This window comes from Rhea americana, unplaced genomic scaffold (assembly GCF_003343005.1).
Source record: "Rhea americana isolate MKP2758 unplaced genomic scaffold, rheAme1 scaffold_41, whole genome shotgun sequence".
NCBI classification, from domain to species: Eukaryota; Metazoa; Chordata; class Aves; order Rheiformes; family Rheidae; genus Rhea; species Rhea americana.
This window is the reverse complement of record NW_028186546.1, coordinates 2483244-2505058: the sequence shown is the minus strand read 5'-3', so window position 1 is coordinate 2505058 and position 21815 is coordinate 2483244. Positions and strand designations below refer to the sequence as shown.

Sequence of the window (21815 nt, the reverse complement as noted above, 5' to 3'; positions counted from 1 at the left end):
CACTGTTTTATACAGTGTCGAAAGTACAGAAAAAGYGACAACATAAAAAAGGATATATTACTTTGAAATATATATCTTCTTAATACGTGACCTTTGAAGTCTTACCTTTCCTGTGGCCACATCAGTAAGACACAGGCATAYTAGAAGAGCAGTTGACTCATTAAAACAAATGTAAAGAGTATATGTATAAACTGACACTGCCAAAGTTTTTGCCAGTATTTCAAGGGAAAAATCTGTAAATAAGTTTGAAGTTTGGATTGCCAAGTATACAGAAAAAAAAATGTATTTTCCACTGATTTTTCCRATGAATGAATGAGATTTACAAAACTCAATATACAACCAGCTACTGAATTCAATTCAGCAGCCTGTTAAACTAAAATCTTTTTCTCTAAAACAAAAATTTCTAAACTGGAAAACACCGCCCTGCTGATTCCTGCACTTTCCTGCAATTCTAATAAAAAACATACTAATGCCAAAGCTGTGTCAGATTGAACAGTGAACAGCTACCCTGGAATCAGACRTTCCTAGGCAGCCGATGTCCCCAAGGATTGGGACCCCAACTAGATGACTCCAAGGAACTCCAAATAGCATGGTCTGAAGGACAAGAACTTCTGAATTAAGGAGCTGCAATAATTTATAAATGCACTGRTTTTAAAAGAATCTAGAGTACATAATATTATACTAGGAAGGACAGGAAAAAAGAAGTTATCACAGGACATCAATTCATGGTGTAGTAACAGAAAACTTTTGGCCAAAAGTAGTATTTTGAAGGAGTGGATGAAAATAGTTTGGTCATATAGGAGTAGTAAGATAACCCTGCATAAAATTACTATAGGAAGCTAAAATCTGAAAWTAAATTTCTCTTTCCAAACCATCCCTTTAGTGAAGACAAATATCTTTAGAACTTCTGAATTTCATCTCTATGAAGAATGAGCTTAAATATTTTCTGTAGTTTTCCTTCCAGTTCAAAAGCACTTAAAGTTTCCTGACAAGCAATTCGCTAAGTTTTATTTTCATTTTGGCACAGAATGGCACCTGGTGACAAGGTGCCAGGCAGCAGGCAAAAGCAAAGGGTTGTAAGGAGACAGGGAGGAAAAGGAGATATGAGGGTTACGTTACATAAAGATTGTGTGGCTTCTCTATCATGCCTTCTAAGTTGGTGTCAGATACAGTAGGTCAGCAGAAACAGAAGCAGATAAATCACCCCTCTGGTCAAGATTTTGTCCTCCAGCTTTGAAGTTGCACCTGACTAAAATCAAACAGAGGAATCCTCTAAAATGACCTCCTCTTTGCTATCAGAAAATAGAGCCCTGAGAAGTAGGGAGGCTTTGCATTTTTAAAAATATTTTAGCAAGCCAAATACTTCTTCAGAATTAAGAAGAAAATACTACCCCAAAGTGAAAGGTTTTGGTTGCTGTCTGGGTTTTTCTCAGGATGCTCAAAAACCAAGCTGTGGCCACAGCCACTGGCTATGCTCCAGGCCTCCCTTCAGGCTGGTGTGGCTCCTTGGGAGCTCTTTGGCTAGTGACTCAGTAATCGCTTCTCCATTAGACGCGACCATGGTACGTACCTAGAAATAAGTCACTTGACACACCATGTAAGATCATAGCACACCTATAAAAGGTACAATAACAGAGAATAAAATACTCCAGGTAAAAGTGCAAGTGCTGTGATCATTGAAATCCTTGGTCTGAAGTATGAAGGACTGAGTCTGAAGGACTCGAGTGAACAAGAAGTAATGGATTAACAAGCACACGTGAGTAGAACCTCGACACRTACCTTCTTCAACCGATGATTTTTAAATGTAGAAAACCAAAATGAGGCACACCACTCATAGCGCTCCTGACTTTCACCCAGCATCAGRTTCTGCAGTTTGCGCTTTGACTCCTCACTGGAGGAGCAATCACATTTCTCTGCGAGAGTGAATGCCAAATTCTTGGCCACTTAATATGACTTCTGTGGGCATCAGCTCAGAAGAGTGCTGTCGGACGCTTTTGCAGAGCAGATCACAGCTCTGCAGGTACAATCTGTGATAGCTTATATTTACTTCCCAGGAGAGAGAAAACTGTCAGCCTTGCCCCCCTTGCTTTCACAGAATACCTGGAGGAAAGGCTGCACACTTCTGGAGGACGCATCTTGCTTCAAGGCAAAGTAGCATTAAGAGGGTCACTTTTAATGAACGGGAAAACATCACACAGATCTTAATTTATTTTGACTTACTCTCTGATGCAATTCTATTAGGATTTCTATTAAAAAAAATGAATAAAAATACACTGCTCTGAGTACCTAYAAAGCTCATAGTGCTCAGTGCAAACTGACACTATGGGCCCATTATCTCCTTTCCATGAGAGATGTGTAATAAATGACGTAAGGATATTTAATGTCCCTGCTGGCTCATCCTGCCTTAAGGGCTATTGCTGGGCTTGTACAAATGAATCAGTGTAAAGCAAACAAAGAAAGAAAACTYGAACCAAAAGAAGCAAAATCTTTCACGTTAATTGAGGATACTCATATAAGCCTAAAGAAAGGATTACTAGGCCAGTCACTTGAAGAGTGAAAGCAACTGAATAACTTGATTATGTCAATTTTAATCTTGTATTGCAGTCCAACAAAGAGGCATAAAGTGTGAAGAACATGTGCAGGACTAAGTGCTGCAAAAATATTATGCAGAAACTACTATATTGAACTCAACATTTTAGTCTTCAATTTCAAAATGCTTGGTAAATTTTGTCCACAAAAATTAAAACACCAGCCAAGGCTCTAGAATGACAACTGCGATAATAATTTCTACTCATTGTACACAGTTTGTCTCCTGCCCTAAAGGATCCTAAAGATTAGCACAGCTGCTGCAATTTTGTTATTGTATTGTAAATAAAAAACCTCCTCTCTTTAACTAGAGCTGCCTGCTACTTTCTACATAATATCAATAAATAAAACAAACTAGAAGGTAAATAAAATGCTCACAACGTGCCCTTTGAGAGAGGGGAAAAAAAAATCTCTTTGAGGAGCATCAGACCGCTCTGTATTATATACTATTCGTAAATACCTATCAAAGTTGATAGGTCTTAATGGGAATATTYAAAATTGATTATTCTGTTCAGAGAATTTATAATATTTGTGTAACATATATTAAAAACAAAAACATATGGMCTAGCACATTACGTAGGTACCATCAACTCAAAACCGGGTTTGGCCTTTTCAGTTTCAAGCACTGGTTCAACCTAGCAAAGGTTGAGGAACGAGAACTCCATTTCATAAAGTTGCTGCTAAATTTTAGTTTGATTCGGAACGGCAGCCCAGCTTCTCACTCTCCATGGGATGGCACTGCAGCTTTCTACCCGGCTTTACCGCAAGCTGTGAACCCAAGAATACCAGACAGGTCGGCRATCAGGCTGGGAGCATAGGTAAGTCCCTAACCCAGCTGTCCTATTTGAAGATGCTAAAAGCCTGAGATGCATAGCAACAAATGATAACCCAGAAAATACTGTTCCTCGTTGCTTGTTGGTAGACCAGATGAGATGGCAAGGCAATGGGAGCTTCTGTCCCCAGGGCTGCTTGGGGAAGCAGACAGACGGGCTGCTCAGGAGGAAAAACTGGCAGCTCGCAGCCCCGAATGTTTTGCTCAAACACACACACACACACACACACACACACACACGCAATTAAAGTGTCATCGCTGAGTTCACAGTATTAGTAACAGTGCAATTAAACATACTCTTTGGATGAGACGGCATGTCCACAAAATGGCATTCATCTGGATGGGGATAAATGATGTAATCCTGATATACCTTGAGCTAGAATACTGTTGAATTTGGAATCTCCATGATAAAGGTGTCTATTTGCCAGTGAATGTACTCTGCACATAAGTTGAGTGAAAAGGTAAAAKAAATAAATAAATTATTTTACAGAGAACGGACCACACTATGAAATGAACCAGCTGTCAGAATAAATAATATAGTAAGAATACACCTGCATGTTTTCAGTTACTCTAACAGTGCTTCAGTTACGACAGATGAGAAATAAAGCATAGTTCCTTTTCTACAAAGGATAAAAATAGTACCACAAACTGGCTTAATCGAGAATATTCCAATAGCAAACAATACCATAATGCACATCATGAAAACATCGAGCCCCCCAGTTTAAAAGGAAAGAAAATAGTAAGTACTACAGCTCTCAGAKGTTCATGGAAATGTTCAAGGAGATTTTGTGTGGAAGAGTATRTGAAGGAAGCAGATTTAAAGATGGAGAAGAAAATAAAATAAGCCCTGCCTCGTGCATGCATTTTCCTCAAGGTTTTGAACTTTTTCAGAAAATGAAAAACCACCTGACAAGTGTTCAGGAAAAAAAAAAACAACTGATACTTCTTTCCTTCAAAAACAAAGATCTATACCTTGGCTTTTACTATTTTGTACTTGTACTACCATAACCTTATAGAATAACATATGGCTAATAAACTATTTCCAGTAGTGTAGTAAAAGCTTAATTGTTCTGCTCTATAGTGTACAGATATGTGTAATTTGCTGGGAAAACCTGAATAGATTAGTGCGTATCCCCTGGAAACAGCTCAATATTCGGTAGCCACTCAGTATGTTGAATTGCTTATGCTTCTACATGAATACCTATTAATAAAAGAACTTGCTATTAGCATAAGCAGGTAYAATACATTTTCAKCACTATGGAGCAAAATGAAATGAATATGGAAAATTAAATCAAACCTCCTTTCTCCAAAATCTTTCCTTAAAAATATAAAGTTTAACCCTTTTTACAAGCAGATAGTGTTTTAGAACAAGAAAAAGAACAAGAAAGTTGAGTGTGCACCTTACTGAAAGGTCTGCCCCATCTTTAAAGGCAGAAAAACTGCATATGTGCATATGCTTATTAATGTGATATTTAATTGACTATGAAAAGTCTGACTAAATCTAAAASTCCTTAGAATTCTGTCTTGTACAGACACACTTGTTGCCTGAAATTATTCTAAATAGAATGAAAGAGTGCTGCCCACCCTCACAGATGCATTGAGGATGTCTAGACTACACAACAGAAAGCTGTAAAGCTTGTTTGCTGCAAAGCAAGAGCAACCAGCAGACATTGCACAGGGCTACCCAGGGCAAGTTTGTGATTTTGCTATTTGAAAGGTCTGTGCCCTTAAGGTGGATACACTGATTTTGAAAGCCTGGCTTTCCAATCGCTGTTTTGAGAAGGAAATAAAAATTACCCTAGATCTGTTCTTGGTAAAACAACTGCTCCCTGGTAAGTCAGGGCAAGAATATGACCAAGTACGTTAAGAGGAGAGACCAAGGATCCATCCACTCTCCATCCCTTCCAGTCCAAACGTATGCTGAAGAGCAAGATAAAAGTTCAGCAAAAAAGGAAAAGCAGCAAAAGCTGAATTTGGCAACACAGGTAGAATATGTCATATGTTAAGATTTTGCAAGTGGGGACAAAGAGTGGTGAGACACAAAAAGGGAGAAAAGGGAGGGAGAAAGTAGTTAAAGTTGTCAGAATTTAGATGAATTTATTCAACAAGAAGCATCTCAATTCACGTACACTCTAAAAAGGGAAATCTTCAGATGCTGGATGGTGTGATACACATATAGATGTGTGAGAGGAGAAGTGTTCAGAGGAGTTGGGTTACGTGGAAGTTGTGTAGGATCCCCAGTGCCCTTGGTGACATGCCAGAGCGAAGGGCTACAGCAGGATGCTCGCCAAGAAAAGTGAAGGCAGGAGGCACCAACCTGGCTTGGGATGCAAGGCTGAGCCACAGTTCATCCACTCTAGGGTCCACCAAATTAGCTGCAGCCCGGAGCAAGGGATACGACACAGGACAGCGCTGAGCCACACATCCAAAATGTCAGTGCTGGGGCGGGTGATTTGGAAAAGGAGAGCAGATTGCCTGAGATCTGAAAATTCATGCCTGCAGTAACTCTTAGTGTGGGAGGAATTACATTTGTTTTATCTTCTTCCACACTAACAGTTTCTTAAGGTAAAATTAAGACAGGGTATATATAATCAATTCCATCTATGTCTCAGATTTTGACACACCTCAGAGAGACTTTGTTATGCTTATGCGTTTCTGCTCGATATACTTTTATTTACGAGCTAGCTATCAGCCAGGAGTGAAAACCTGAAYAGACTGACTCAATAAGCTAATTGACAGTGAATAATGCTAGTAGTGACTTCCCTTTCAATTTAAAAAGGCTTACTCTAAAAACAAGTACCTACCAAAAAGAAACCTTCTGCTGAGCAGAGTAATATTTCTTGTACATTCTTCAAAAACYATCTTCAAAATATTGAACATATGTGTGTTGAATAGGCTAAGCATGATTTACACATGCTTAATACTCCCATTATACAATAATAAAAAATTTTAGAAATCTCAGAATGAGTACTGAATGACTACAATAGAAAAATTCTAAATGAAAGAAAAATGCCAATACATCAAGGAGAAAATATTGATCATCCCATTGAAAAAGACAGTTGCCTACAACTAGAAGAGGACATTTCTTCACAGTATAAGCATTTGCCACTCAGACACACAGTTCAAGAACAGTGACTGCTTATAAGGTTGTGTGAAAAAGACACTAAATGTTAATTTAGCAAATAGAAACACAGTATGTTACTTTTGACCATGTGATTAAAGGCAAAGGCATTAATTTAACTCAACTGCAATTCACTTCTAAATTTCTCAGGCTGAAAAGTAATGTTCTGTTAAAAATAACCAAACAAAAAATGTCTGATTTTGCTAGTTCAATACTACTGCATTTTATTAAAAATTCAAAGACAGCTAAGAAAATGTATTTGAATTCTGAAAATAMGGTAAAAGTGTGCACACTTAATAAATGGAATCAATATTCCAAATAAATTAGTATAAGAAAGAAATAGATTAACTAAATGATCCATGTATCTATGCTCTGAATTCTTTGAGTTTCAGTTAGTCAATCTCCAGCTGTATGTATAGAAGGGAAGTAAAAAAATAATAATATTAATAATAATAATCATTGCTATTCAGCAGAACATAGATCTACAATAATTATGTTAATTAACACTTCAAAGCAAATCTTGTTATTAGTGTAATCTTTTTGTAAGCAGGCTTATTTTGCAGCCTAGCATTTATGATCAATGATGACATGCACCAAATTAAATCAATGTAAAAGAGAACAGAATTTTTACATCATACTTGGGCACAAAATCAAGATGGATTACAAAATTTAATATCCATATCTCGTCCAGAGACTAYGGAAGTCATCAGAAATATACATATTTAAACATATAGCATGTGATTCTTTTTTCTGGTAAGTCTGATCTACAGAAGAAATAATCCTGCTCCTCTGCTTTCTCCTTGATTCATAAAGGAGAGGGCACAYTATTGCATATGTTTTTGCTCTTCCTGCAATTCTTTCCCGAATGACTTATAACTTCTGATAGACCTAAAGCATGTCCTTTAGAAAAATATTAAATTAATTAACCTAGCTAACTTAAGTTATTCTTAATTAAAGAATTTTGGTAGTACTGAGCTGCCCACAATTCTAGAAGAACTATTCCAGCAGTTATGTTGTTAGAAGCCTCCATTTATTTATAGCTTCAGTTTCCAGTTATAGGATTTCGTAACATGAATAAATCCTTCACTACAAGAACAGTTTCYTCATACAGATTGAGCTCATAACACCTCTTGACTTAATACAGCCTACTCACATACTACTTACTCCAAAATTCTTACTCTACATCATTTTCATGTTCAGATGTTTTAATTTCAGGGTGTGAACCCCTGTATTTAAATTTGGTTTACATGAATTCTAAAAAATTATTTACTTCGTAGGTACTACCAGAAATGGTCTTAAAAGCATACTGTAAGTTAAGACAATTTCTCATTACCAATATATTAAAAAAATACATCCAGTCTTTCGCCTCCCATTAAAGTGCAAAACTCAAATCATTTTTGTATTTCTTCTCTGATCTCCTTCCAATATTTCAACATCATTTTTGAGAGTGGGGAAGCATTCCAACAGCAATCTCGTTAACGCTGTGTTATAACAATAGTACTGTGTCACTAAATTCACTTAATAGCTACCATCTGATCCATTTAAGGATCACATTATATTCTGCTATCAGGAGTTCATATTCAGTTGGGTACCTAACAGCTATTTTGAAGTTGCTGCTTAAAAAAATACACACTTATACAGCATAAGTGACTGACATTATTTATTTTTAATACATCTGATTTGCATCTGGTGATGTGAAAAACATCTTTCCAAGTTAGTCTCCTGCTAAGAACTCAGAAGTACATTATAACAACTATCACAAACTTAAAATTTTAAATTATAGTTATACTAGTTATTAGCAGTTATATCTGCTAATATAATTTTGATGTATTCTATTTTAATCACTGAAAAAACTTATGTCAAATACTTTTAATAAGTTTATTATCTAACAGGTTTTTCTTTATTAACCAAAGTGAAAATCCATTACATTCATTACTACTTTTCTAGCAAGGCCTACTGTTCATTAAACAATGAAAATGGATATTAACTATGTTATCATCTTTATAAAAATAAGCTGATATGCCTATTGGGCTTTAATTAGTATTTTTGACATAAAGTTATTATTTACCAATAAAACTGTAGCCATACATTTTTAGAAAATTATAAATTTTTGATGTGACATTTAGCTCACAAGGTATTTGGAGAGGAAAAAAAAAATGTATAACTGCTTTCCAGACAAACTGAGAAAACAAATGAACCAAAGAAACAATCAAAGCCAATTCTCCCTAGAAACCTTTGGATATTCCCTGTATTTGGAATTTCCAACCAATATACAACTACTCAGAAACCGTTTCAAGTTTCAAAACTCCAGGCCATAATCTTTCAGGAGCGAGGATGAAGGYAACATCACAGATGTTCCTAGTTTTTAGCTATGCAATTATTTGCATTGGTTCCTGAGAAATGCCTGACCRTTATGGGGAAGATTCATCCAATATCCCCCCAGAATCCAACCACTGCCATTCTTTTGTTGTTATGATGGAGCAACAACTGGAAACACTTGCAAAACACCTCAAAGTTTGCTATTGCTAGGGCTTGATATTCAGGCAGTCTTTTCTTTTTTGCTCACGTTTTGTGCTTCTTTCCAGCCAGGACACTACAGTTCTGTTCTTTACTCATCTGTGACAGGGTGTGCTGCTTTTCATCAGTTCTCTGTCTCTTGCAGTTAAACCTCATGCTCTTCTCAAAGAAAAGACATCTCCCTGCTTGCTCAGTGGAGCTGGTTAGCAAAGACAGAAAGCAAATTCCTCCTCAAAACTTACTCGCTGCCCTCGGATATAGTCATGCCACACTGGGATGCAGCAAACCTGTTCCGTAACGTCACCATCTCTCTGAAGGTCAAAGCAGAAAATGCTTTTTTTTCAGTTAAATTGCGATAAAACCAGCTTTGTCCACAACGGATGAAGCCAAAACCAGTTTGTAACACTTAAAATTTGGTAACCTTGAACCAGATCAAAACCTGGCTGACTGAAAGGAAAAATCCAGCATTTAAGAACACAAAGAGTAACGTGGTAGAATAGGTCCATTTTAGCCATAAGCTTTTTCAGTCACCATTTCCTACAAACCTACTGGAGTCCAGGCAAGACTTGCATTTCCAGCTGTGTTAGAAAAATAGCATAAAATGCCTCCCCATCCCTCTCTATCGGCATGCGCAGCAGAGCAGAAGTAGCCATCACGTCGCACTGTAGCGAGCGCGAGGAACGCGGCTAAATCGGGGGCACAGCAGTAACGCGGACGGCCAGACCGCAGCAGGCAGCTCTTGGCAGACTCCAATGGATGCAAAAACATCCTGAGCTAAACAGGCAGCCACTATTTTTTTTGTTCAGATATTATTTCAAATGATAACAAGAATAACGTTGAGGCAAGTAAGGTGAATTTTGTTCCTGCTCAATGAAAAAAAAACTTTAAAAATAATATTCAAATTTCAGTTTCAGCTAGAAAAGAAAAAAAAAAAAAATCAAAAATCTTTTGCTGACGAGCTCTAGCTTTGACTCCCTGACAGTAACAGCCTTCAACTAATTAGTCCGTGCCTGGCACGACCAATGTGCAATCTAATCTCCCGCATTCCCAGAAATGTCATAGATCTGTGAACAGTAACAGAATCAGAGCTTAGACAGAACATTATTTTATAATTTGGAAATAGTTCTGTTCAATTAAAAGAGTATTATAAGGTCCAAATTATTATCTGAATGGAGTTCAAATGGTCAAAAAGAATGAACCTCTATAATTGATTTTCCCTCAGGTCTACCTTGGAAAAGACTTCCCCACACACTGCTTTWACCAAATTCAGCTCTCAGAGAAATTGTACGAAAATTCTGTGCAATTACTAACCCAGTCTGCATGCATCAGGCCTATTATTTTCTCAACTTTGTTTTAAACACGCATACACATTCACGAACCTCTAGAGGAAATCCTGCACGTGTTTGTGTGTGTGCACGCACATAGGTGTGGTTCAGATGCGGATATATTTCCTGCTGAGATTTACCAAATTTAGGATCCAGATATAATAAAATCCAGGCTCACTAACTACAATAATATCTGAATAACTGGGATGGCTGGGAATAATTTTTTTTTCCCCTCATGGCAATATGTCCATTTTYAAAATGCCGTACACAATGAATCGGATTAGGCACCAATCCCTTAAATCGAAAAGTGAGGTTCCTTCGTGGAAGCTGATTACAAGCTCCTAAAAGGCAACACGAAACTGAAAGGAGGAGAAACTGCAAAGTACCAAGCCAGTCGTGACTGTTACGCGTTCGTGCATATGCTGCACTAATTAAAGCAAATTAGAATTATAACTGATGACCTGTTTATTTTATAGTAAAATTGAGTAATCTTTCTCTAAGTATTACTGCATAGAAAAAAATTACAAAGACTGTGATTAATTAGTAGCCTTCATTTGCCATGCGACGTATCATTGTTTCATTCTAAGCTACTATATTAAACCTCTTGATTTCTGATGACAAAACCACACGAACTGCCATACAGAGGTGTCCCTGCAGAACTAGAAGGCCAATAACGTGTCACTTTATCTTACGAAAAATTTAATTAAATAATGGGTAAAATATATTTCACTGTTTTTTTTTTTCTTTTAAGTATGTGGTTAAAAGTATAATACAAAACAGTTCTCTACTTTCTGTTACACAGTTTTTAAATGCTGCAGCACTATTCTCACAAAGGAAAAATAATGCTATAACTTCTAAATGCACCTGAAAAGGCTCTTTGCCATATTAAAAATTATTTAAAAATAGCAAACACACAACTGAAGACCATTTTAAYAACATGTTTAATAACATTCTGTTCAGTGGCTAAATTTCCATGAGTGTTCTATAAAAAATTTTGCCAGAAGGAAATTAAAAGATAAAGAAAGTAAAAACAGTCTCAGTTAGGAAATACAGTTTCCAAAAATTTGTTGCTGCATGGCTCTGAAAAAAAACAGGTACATCTGTAGAACTTTCATAATATTATTTAAAATATCCAGGAAAAGGTACCGAAAAGAACTGCAGTTTGACATAAGAAAACAGACATTTGTTCCAAAGAACAATTCATATCTTATCTTTAAAACTATACAGACTCTTTGATCCTTTTATTTATTTGATTGTACATGAGTATTTTTGGTATTTTTCCAAAAAAGTCTTAGTGGGTCTTGGCTTTAATATAKATTTCCAGTCAGGCAATAAGCTGCATTAAAAGTTGGTATTTGTAATTAATTACTATCCAGAACCATCAGAAATCAAAAAACACTCCCTGCATATTATAGGTAACCTGCACAAAGGGTAAGCTACATATAAAATGTCAGCAAAATGCATTTAAGCCTTTCCTAAAAAAAGTAATTTATTTATTTATTTAATCAAAATCCACAAACCAGCTATGGGAACCATCTATAAYCTGACAAAGTTGTCATTCACTTTGGTTACTATGTACAAAGATGAAAAGAAGAGGCACTGTTCCTTGATAAAATACTTTTACTTAGACATCTTCATATAAAAAATTCATGGAATTAAAAGTGCTAAGATATACAGTAAAAAAAAAAAAAAAAAGAAAAAAAAAAAGAAAAAGTTAATTGTAACCAAACTCCCACAAAACAAAATTAACATGCAATAATAATTACATTATGCTTTAGTCGACTGTGATATTGAAGCCAGAGAACAGAAACACATTGCAAACATTAGAYAAATTCAATACACTTGAGGAGAAATTTTAATAAATTTCTCAATCACACATTTCTAATAAAATCTCAGTAACAGTAATGTGAAAAAGACATGAGGCAGGGCATATCTGTTGCTCTTTAAATATGACAACAAGGGAAAAATGGGTGCTCCAGCAAGTTCCAGTTCTCTTAGATCTCTGACAGCTAGAGAAAGTTTTAATTAGTTTGCTAGTTCAAGGCTTCCTAGAATAAATGCAATTCTGTCATTTCTAATGCATTCTCATGATCAGTTAAAACCTTCCTGTCTTATAATTTTTTTTTCTAAATCAATTCATAGGTTATCCATATTTTCTCATTTGGAACACTAATGAGCTTGTCTAAAATTCAGTTTAATGCACCACTCTCCTGACTCACTCGGTTGTTCTTTTTCAAATCCACACCACATTTCTGCATTACGCTTCAGAATTTCAGTAGAACTCAGAAGATGCTCACCAGGTCAAAAATCTGCCACTTGTTTATGTGCCTGTATACACACACTATGTTCAGAGCCTAAATCAGAAAAAGGGTTGACTGACATTTTTGAAGGCTAAAGACTTTTCTTCAAGTATTCCCCCAAACCCTAGGCAGYTTGGACAAAAAGACGACAGTCTAAATATTCAAGAGCGAATGCCAAAATAAAACCTAGATTAGTTTTGGTGGGCTAAAATTCATAGAATCAGCCAAATACRGGTTGTAAGGGACAGGGAGATCATCTACTCCAGCTTCCTGATCAAAGTAGCACGACCTTCCAAATTCGATCAGGCTGCTCAGGAACTTGTCCAGGTCAGTTCTGTTGCAGTCTGTGGCCACTAGTCTCTCTTCTCTACCCAGTGATCTATTTCTAATGAAATATCAGAGAACTTCACATTTCTAAGATGTCTACACTAAACAACTCTTACAAACCTTCAGTTGATTTCAGAGTTCTAACCGAACAGGGATTAAATATTTTACTTATGTATTTATTTGCCTAGAGAAACTTCCAAATTAGATGCTTTCTTTGGAAAGTGGAGTAGTTTGATTTTTTTTTTTTTTTTTTTTAGTGTCCAAATCTGTGAACGTGGAACACGTTCAAGGTATCTTTTGGAGATTGCCACTTCAGGCAAAGTGCTGTCCAAGATCAGAGGTAAATTAGGTTTTTCACTTGATCAGGTTGTATAAGCAATTTTAAGAGGRAAAAAAGCCCTCAGGATGGGATGATTGCTAGCCTATCTGAGGAAAACAAAAAGAGCTGCTGAATAATTTAAGCTAAAAGTTCATTAAATAAACACAATCTGAGAGTAGCACAGTCTTATATCATTTGAGGCTTTCACGATTATGTTTGTATATCTCACAAGAACATGTGTTAGTCAAACATAGTTTATCTGATTCAACATAGAGGAAAATCAGGTAAAACTTATTTCTCTAGCATGAGGAATTTTATGTTCCAAAAGTCCTTTATATATATATGAATATTACCTATGAATCTATGAAATGAAGAAGTCAGTTTGGAGTTAATCATAAACTTTGAATAATACATTAGCTCAACATTTCTCTTCCAACTCTAGACTGCATGTTATCTCCTCTAGCCTTCTTGAAAAACTGCTAAAATGTTAATGCATTGMTCCTCATCAAGATAGGCATTTCAGGATCTTGGGCACCTTAGTGTCCAAAACTGAAGAAATCCATGCCTCGTAGTTCAACTTTACTTGCATTTGTAGAAGAATACTATCAAACTTAAATCTAGCTAAACCACAGTGCACCCGCAGAACTTCAGAAACTATGAAACTACAATGGTATTTCTGCTTTTTGGCTAAAAACCAAAGTGAAAGGAAAACAGAAGATACACTCACAAAGGACTCGATCTTCTGCTCTTTTCACAACAAATTATGAGGCCAACAACAGCTTCATTTCCTACCCCAGCAGCAGAACCCAAAAAAGAGAGAACATACAACCTATTTTTCAGTTAATATCATACAGACTTCCAGATTTTACAGTCTGTCTTCCAGAATGACAACAAAATTGTCAAGGTTTGTAATGAAAGTTAATTACCATATTATCAACAGCTATGTGAAATGGAACTTGTACCTCTTCAATTGCCTTTGCATCTGAAAAGCTGTGTACAGTGTTAGATTTGTATTTCCAGAATAACTTGAAGAAAAATGATGCAAAGTAATTTTTCTCAAAGACAGAGAGGTATATAGAAGGTATAACTTCTTTCTACTGTGACTCACTTTAAGGAGTACATGAAACATACACAGACATTATTTTTAGAGCATTAGAAAAGTAGGGATTTATGCTTAACATTAGTTTTATTCTGTCAACAAAAACATCATTAAGTCTGGTCTCGCTCAAAAAAAAAGGCCTATGTTTTTATCTAGCAGACCAATCTTAAGGTCCACTATGTCTATAAGAAAACTATTAATAACCGGTTACTGAACAGATGGGGTTAGCTGGCATTCATTTTTAATATAATTAGCATTCCTRGAAGAAAAATGACTTGTGTATTTTAAATAATAGGATTGTCCATTTTGAAGCTTACCAGGATAAAACTGTATAACCAACTGCTTATTATTAATAGCTACTCAGGAATGAAAAGGAAACAGGCCACAGGCTCAGATTGCCCTGATGGGTACAGAAGCTTGCTGGCTAGTGCTGTATCTCTCTGGACTGCTTAGCTCCTTAGCCTGCCGGTGCATTCACAGCATATTTAAACATGTACAGACACAGTAAACTTGATATGCYTACATACACAAAGATCTCTTCTGCAAATAAAGCGCTGGATATCGCTACTGTATACATTACACATTACCTAGYATCATTTTCACCTTGCCCTTTTCAGACCATTTAGAAATGATATGACAAAATGTTTTAGCTTCTACTAGCAAAGTTACTTTTACTTACTTGGAAGATAAATGGCTGGACATATACTCCTAATCCACTACAGAGCAAAATGAAATAGGTTTCAATAGTTTCTTTCATTTCATTGGTTTTTTTGTTTGTTTGTTTTTAATGTGAACTTGTCTTCTGTTGTACCGTAAGAGCATATCCTCAGTCAGGTCCCTAGCTTAAATTGATTGTTTCGTAAATTTCTGCTCTCCTTTGAAAGATGAGCATAACTGCTTCCTCATACTTTGACATGACAAATTATTTAGAAGAAGAATTTTTAAACAAATTTGAATAGAACTTTCTACTAGGAAGGAACACAAACTATTTATTTTTTACTATAAAATATTATCAATTACATATGAGTAAGTATAACATCAYGCTAAAGAATGAGGCAGAATAAATCAAAAACACTTGCCTGCGTAACAAGTGGTTCCAGTAGCCTCTCTACTGTGAGAGTCCTGATTTCCAGACTTTTGGGGTCCCATTTCAAAATGATAGGTGAAGTTGCAGAAGTCATACTCCCTAGAACAAAGTGACACAAAACCAAGAAATATTACTAATGCAATATCCAAACAGCACATATAAGATGATAATTTTACATATTTGGAGAATAGCATATATGTCATTTCTATTTACCTATAAAATGCTTCTTCACAATATTGCTAGTTTTCCTGTACTCCCAAGAACTCCCAAGTTCCCTGACAGTTCTAGAGACTCTTTAAACAATTATATTCAGAAAAATTATATATATATATATATACACACACACACACACACACACACATATATATATGTATATGCTTTCTTGATTTTGGACCAGGAATGGCAGTACTCATTTGAAAATAAAGATTTTGAAGGCTGTCTTAGATATAAAAGCTTAAGTAAGCCTTAAAATAAAGATGACAAAGTTGCAAATTTATTTGTAATTTCAAAWTTTCAAGAAGTATGGTTGAACTGTTAGACTCAGAGGGTTGCAATCAGCAGCAAAAAGTCCAGCTGGAGATGAGTCATTGGTGGTGCCCCACAAGGGTCAATACTGGGTCCAGCACTATTCAACATCTTCATTAATGACTTGGACAATGGGATTTCACTCCTCATCCATCCTCAGCAAATTTGCTGACGATATAAAACTGGGAGACACAGCTGATACACCACGTGGTTGTGCTGCCATTCTGAGAGACCTCAATAGACTGGAGAGATGGGCAGGCAGGAACCACACAGAGTTCAGCAAGGCGAAGTGCAAAGTCCTGCACCTGCGGAGGAATAACCCTACGCACCAGTAACCCCCTACGCACCAGTAACCGCCTGCACAGGCTGGAGGCTGTCCTGCTGGAAAGCAGCTTTACAGAGAAGGAACCTGGAGATCCTGAAGCACAAGTCAACCGTGAGCCAGCAATGTGCCCTCATGGCAAAGAATGCCAACAGCATCTCGGGCTGTATTAGGCAGAGTCTTGCCAGCAGGTCGAGGGAGGTGATCCTTCYCCTCTGCTCAGCACTGGTGAGGATGCATCTGGAGTGTTTGGTCCCATTCTGGGCTCCCCAGTACAAGAAAGATACAGACATACTGGAACAAGTCCAGTGAGGGGCCACAAGGGTAATACAAGGAGAGGCTGAGAGAGCTGGGACTGTTCAGCCAGGAGAAGAGAAAACTCAGGGGAATCTCAAGGTGTATAAATATCTGAAGGGAAAGAGCAAAGACGACAGGGCCAGACTCTTCTCAAAGGCAATGAGCAAAAACTGAAACACCGTAAGTTCCATTTGAACATTAGAAAACACATTTTAATGTGAAGGTGTCTCCATCCTTGGAGGTATCCAAAACCCAACAGATGCAGAAGAGAGTAATGTGCTCTAAGTGASCCTGCTTGAGCAGACAGGTAGGACTGGACAAGCAACAGAGGTCACTTCCAACCTCAACTATTCTGTGGTTCTGAATTTTGAATTCAAAGTGATACAAGTAAGTATTTGATGACATGCAATGAAGTAACTTGCCCATATATTAAAAAAAAAAATAGCGTTCATTTAAGATAATTCATCTAAATATCCTGTATTTTAATTATAAACTAAAAATGAGAAAAGTGACATATACCTAGAATACATAAGAATGCATAAGAGATCTAAATCAAGTCCTCTATACATAATATCCCAAATATTTAAATTTTTTTTTCAGATAACTTAGTGTCTGTGTCTAGCTGTTTTTTTTTTTTTTAACATTACTGAAATCAGTTTAAGTGAACAAAAATCAAAACATGTTCAGCCATTACTCYTTGGACAACAGTTCGCTTTATAAAAACTTAATTCAAAGGTATTTATATAGTACTTAGGAATGTTATCTAGTATGCACAAAATAAGTCGCGTTGTTTGATTCAGGAAAACGTCTTTGACTAATTACTGTCATTTGATCAGTAAACCTGTAAACAGTTAGTAAACCTGTGCAAAAGACTTCACTGTATTACTAGCAGACAATATTACATACTTGCTAAAAAAGACGACTATATCTGAACTCTGTAATCAATGGTCTTAGAAAACACATAAAATAACCCTCCATCTCCTCTTCTTTGTAAATATTTAATAGTAGAATTATGTAGTAATATCCAGTATATTCTGAAACTACTACTATTTGCTTTCCACTCTTATGTAAAAATTTGTCAGCCTTTATGCTATACAGTGCTAGTACGTGTGATTAGAGAAAAGTATGAGGCAGTTTCCAGTTGCTGTAAACGTGGTAAACACAGCAGTTACACTGGAGTTTCCAACAGACAACTTTTAATTCTCTTTCAGAACCTACAACATTTTTTTTACAGAAAGGTGGTTGCTACTGCTGTTGACCTCCATGTTCAAGTAAGTTTTAGGTAGACAATGATGCTAGTCAACACTTTTATGAGTTATAGTATCTTTTAAGCATGTAAAATATAGTATCTGAATTTTTAAATAAGCGTGCTTTTCCTCACTGACTATTAAGAWGGGTATGCAGACACATACTTCCTTACGCAAAAAGATATTAAGCATAGYCCAAAGCCTACAAAAGCAAATAATTTCAGTGAGCTGACAATCATACTGATGACAAAGAAGATGAGACAATTGATCATTCATGTTATAATCTGAATACCTCAGTTTCAACCAAAGAAATAGAAAGCCTTCAAAATTCATTATGAAAGAGAGAGAGARAAAAAAAGAAAAGCTTTCAATGATTAAAAAATTCATACAAGGAARAAAACCTCATTTTGAGCCTATAAAGAAGTTTTTCATTTGCTACAAGATCTGGCCCACAAAAGTAAACAAGAATAAAAAAAAGTCTAATCTGGTACATTTTCCTCAGCACTTCCCTAGCTGCTGTCACAATAGCAATTTTAAATGACAAAAGAGTGAAAAGGAGTTACCTTCCCAAATACACGAACAGGATGCTAAGCATATCTTATTACTGCTTTGACCAAAACATCCCCCAAACCATCTGCCTCAAGCACTTCGCTGAAGACAGATTGCTCCATAGCTTATACCTGGCCTGTGGCTGGGCAATACCTGTAAGGAAGATAACCTATGTGATCTGCTGACAGAGGATAACTGCATCACATAACATTTTTCACATAAAACTGTATTTTGATAGAGAGAAGGAAACAAAAATAGCCAAAAGGGAGAGAGACCTCCTTTCCCATTACATTCTAGGCTAAAAGAATATCTACTATTTATCCTAGGTAGTTTAAATCTTTTGTTCATCTCTGGAGTTTCCAGCATTCAAACGATGATTGTCATTTTTTTTAAAAACACTCAATAACAACAATCCTATCTTCAAAACACAAAGTTAAGTTTCCCATTTTAGATCCAGCCTTTGTAACTTAGAAGTATGTACTGATTACTGTTTGGGATAAGTCTCTTTGAATTCAAGTATGCACATTCTTTTTCCGAATGGTTACTGAAGAATTTTTTTTTCCCCCAGTATTCTGAAAAGTCTCATTGAAATTTATTCTCTGTTGTTCACGTATGTTATCTATTGGCAGAGGGTGATTTTTCAAGCCTGAACTTGAAATCTGATACTGTCAAATAAGGAATTATGTAATAATTCTGTATTTTAGGCAGCCTGTTTCTGATGAAAGGTTTTGCACAGATGATTGTAGCCCTAATGCTGAAACTAATGCYGTATTTAAGGAAATCTTATTGTCTAACTGTACTTTATCTTCCCAGAAAGTCTACCAAAACACATCTTTCTATGAAATGCAACAGTACAGAGATGCCTCTTCCCTATCCAGTCCAATAACTGTTGTTCAATGTGAACATTTGTTTAGGCAGCCTGCCCTCAAAGTATCATCTATAAGGGAAATAACCGTATACTTTAATCATCAACTCATTAGCTGCATTCCTGCATTGGGACCAAAATCTAATTCCGTCGGTAGAATTCTGCATTAACGCAGCAGTGCCAAGTATCTAAGCMTGCAAGTGCTCTTCTCACCAACCTTTCATTGTTTAGAGCCTTCTTGTGCAGGATCAAGATATTCTGCATGCAAAATTACCTTCRTCTATTACACTGTATTTGCTTTCCTACAGAGTATATCCGCTTTCCTTGCGATTTATAAAAACGTCCATTCCAAGCTTCAAAAAACAGCTTATAAGCGACAGTCTGTCTCATTTATATGCTGCAACTTAAACGTAATAATAAAAATATTTTAACTCTACGTGAACAAAAGCAGTGTTTGCTAAAGAAAACTGTCAGTTTTCTAAAAACATGAACATYGGAGTCTGGAACAAGCCTTTGGTCATCAGGTCCAACTCACATCTGCAATGCTGAACATTATAGATACGGAAGCTATTTACTACTGGAAGGCAAAGAATGTTTTTCATAGGGGAGAAAGATGTCCAGCAATGTGGAAAGAAAGTAAGATGAGAAAAGAGGAGGCAAAGTCAAACTAATAATAATTTTGCCCTGCTTTCCAAATTTTGAATTTATAATAGCCCTATATTCTAAGAAATTTATATGGAATATATATATATTAAAAAAAAAAAAAAAAAAAAAAAAAACTTTACCCACAGTCTCTATTCTCAATCTAATGGTGCACCTCACAAATGGTATAAACCACTGTAAACTTCCACATCTGAGCAGCAAGATCCACTGTACAGCAGTGTGACACTGGTGACATGCAAGCTTGCTCCATATTCCCTGCTGAGGTTACATTGGAGCACAGGACAAACTAGCTGAGACACCAGAAATATTCGAGATGTATACAGGCTGCAGAACCCTATCTCTTGGTTCATCAGACTGACAGARGACTGTAGCAATAGCTTGTGGCATATATAGCAGATATGCTGATGCTCCCTTAAGTGTGTCTGCAATATTGAGCATAGCAGACATACACTGYGCATCCTGACCGCGCTCAAAGAGCGCAGACGGCGACGCAAGGGGGCTGCTCTCAACCCATCTGCCCAGTCCCCATCGCAAACAGTACAAATCGAGAAGGAAGGACACAAGAAAGCGCRAATAAAAACTGCAAAGGAGGCAAATAAAGGGAAAATGCTAGGAGGACAGAGGCTGACAGCGAGGATAAATAAATAAATAAACAAAAAAGGAAAAGTAAATAGAGAGCCCTGCTTTCTAGGAGTTAAAAGCACCTATACTTAGCCAAAGACAGTCCGTACAGCCTCCAGCAGATCTGGCTGAAATAATCAGAGTGAACATGGGCAGTTCCCAATAACCTTGCCAAGAAGAAGAAGAAGAAGGGAAAAAAAAAAGAAAAAGAAAGAAAAAGAAAAAAAAGAGAGAAAGAAAAATCAGAATGGTTTAGAGGAGTATCTGTCTCTACAGGTTTGAACAAGTTTTTGATATACATATTTACTTCATTTCATAAAAGCATCTCTCCTCTCTTTCCCTAAAACTTAATCAGGAAAAGCTAGTCAAAATAAACTGTTAGGCCCCATGCCCAAGCCCAACCACACAGAGATTTTTTTATTTGAGTTTTTCTAAGCTTGCAACTTAGTTTTGGAAGCCTTCTTGCCTTCTGTTCCACCTCTTCAGAGCCTCCCAATACAAATCTTCCCACAGCTGTGATCAAAGCCTCTTGCTCACTGCCTCTCCAACGCTGGTTCACTTAGGGTCGCATTGAAAGCCCAGGAAAACTGAACACTAAATCAAGTCCTTGGCACAGGTCCTATGCAATGCATTCTCTACTTACAGYAAAATACTATCTTTAGAAGTTATTTAGATTATGGAACAAAGTGTAGATATGACRGATTTACATAAACATCCCTCCATGTAACTATTGTGACTTCTTAGAAGAGTTTTTTTACAAGAGTTTTTCCCAAGTTCTGCTTTTTCTTAGGATAAACATTAATTCATTCTCACATCTTGCTAAAAAATGAATTATAAACTTTTAGTCACTAAATCTGCTTACACCTTCTCGTGATTTTGATTCAKTCCATGATATTGGCGCATGTAATGCACTTATCACTGCAGCATAAAAATATTAAGTATCTTTAAATTAAGTCCTGCTGGCTCACCTAACAGCACAGAAAACTTAGGTTTAATCATGATTTTGAAAGCTTCTGCTTCTGAATTTAGGGATCATCCTTTCACTGAAGATATCCTGTTTAAAATCTGAAAACTGCAATTAACGTTACCTTTATATTTCCCCATAGCTTTTCTTCATTTCTCCAAAAGAGAACTCCTTGTTCCACAACATCAATCTTTTCTAGCTTCAGATTAAGCAGTATACCTTTCTTCCTTAGAGAGCCAGAGCTTTGGG

At 36.4% G+C, this 21815-nt stretch overlaps 1 protein-coding gene across 4 annotated transcripts in view; it reads right to left on the bottom strand.

Moving 5' to 3' along the window:
• The window catches only part of CTNNA2 (catenin alpha 2), a 433433-nt gene that overhangs the window by 365409 nt on the left and 46209 nt on the right, over positions 1-21815 (bottom strand). For all 4 annotated transcript variants that reach the window (XM_085314675.1, XM_085314674.1, XM_085314673.1 and 1 more), the window contains exon 2: positions 15506-15612. In XM_085314675.1, coding sequence (XP_085170801.1) covers positions 15506-15607 — 102 coding nt within the window. In that variant the 5' untranslated portion in view covers positions 15608-15612. The remainder of the gene's footprint in view (positions 1-15505; positions 15613-21815) is intronic.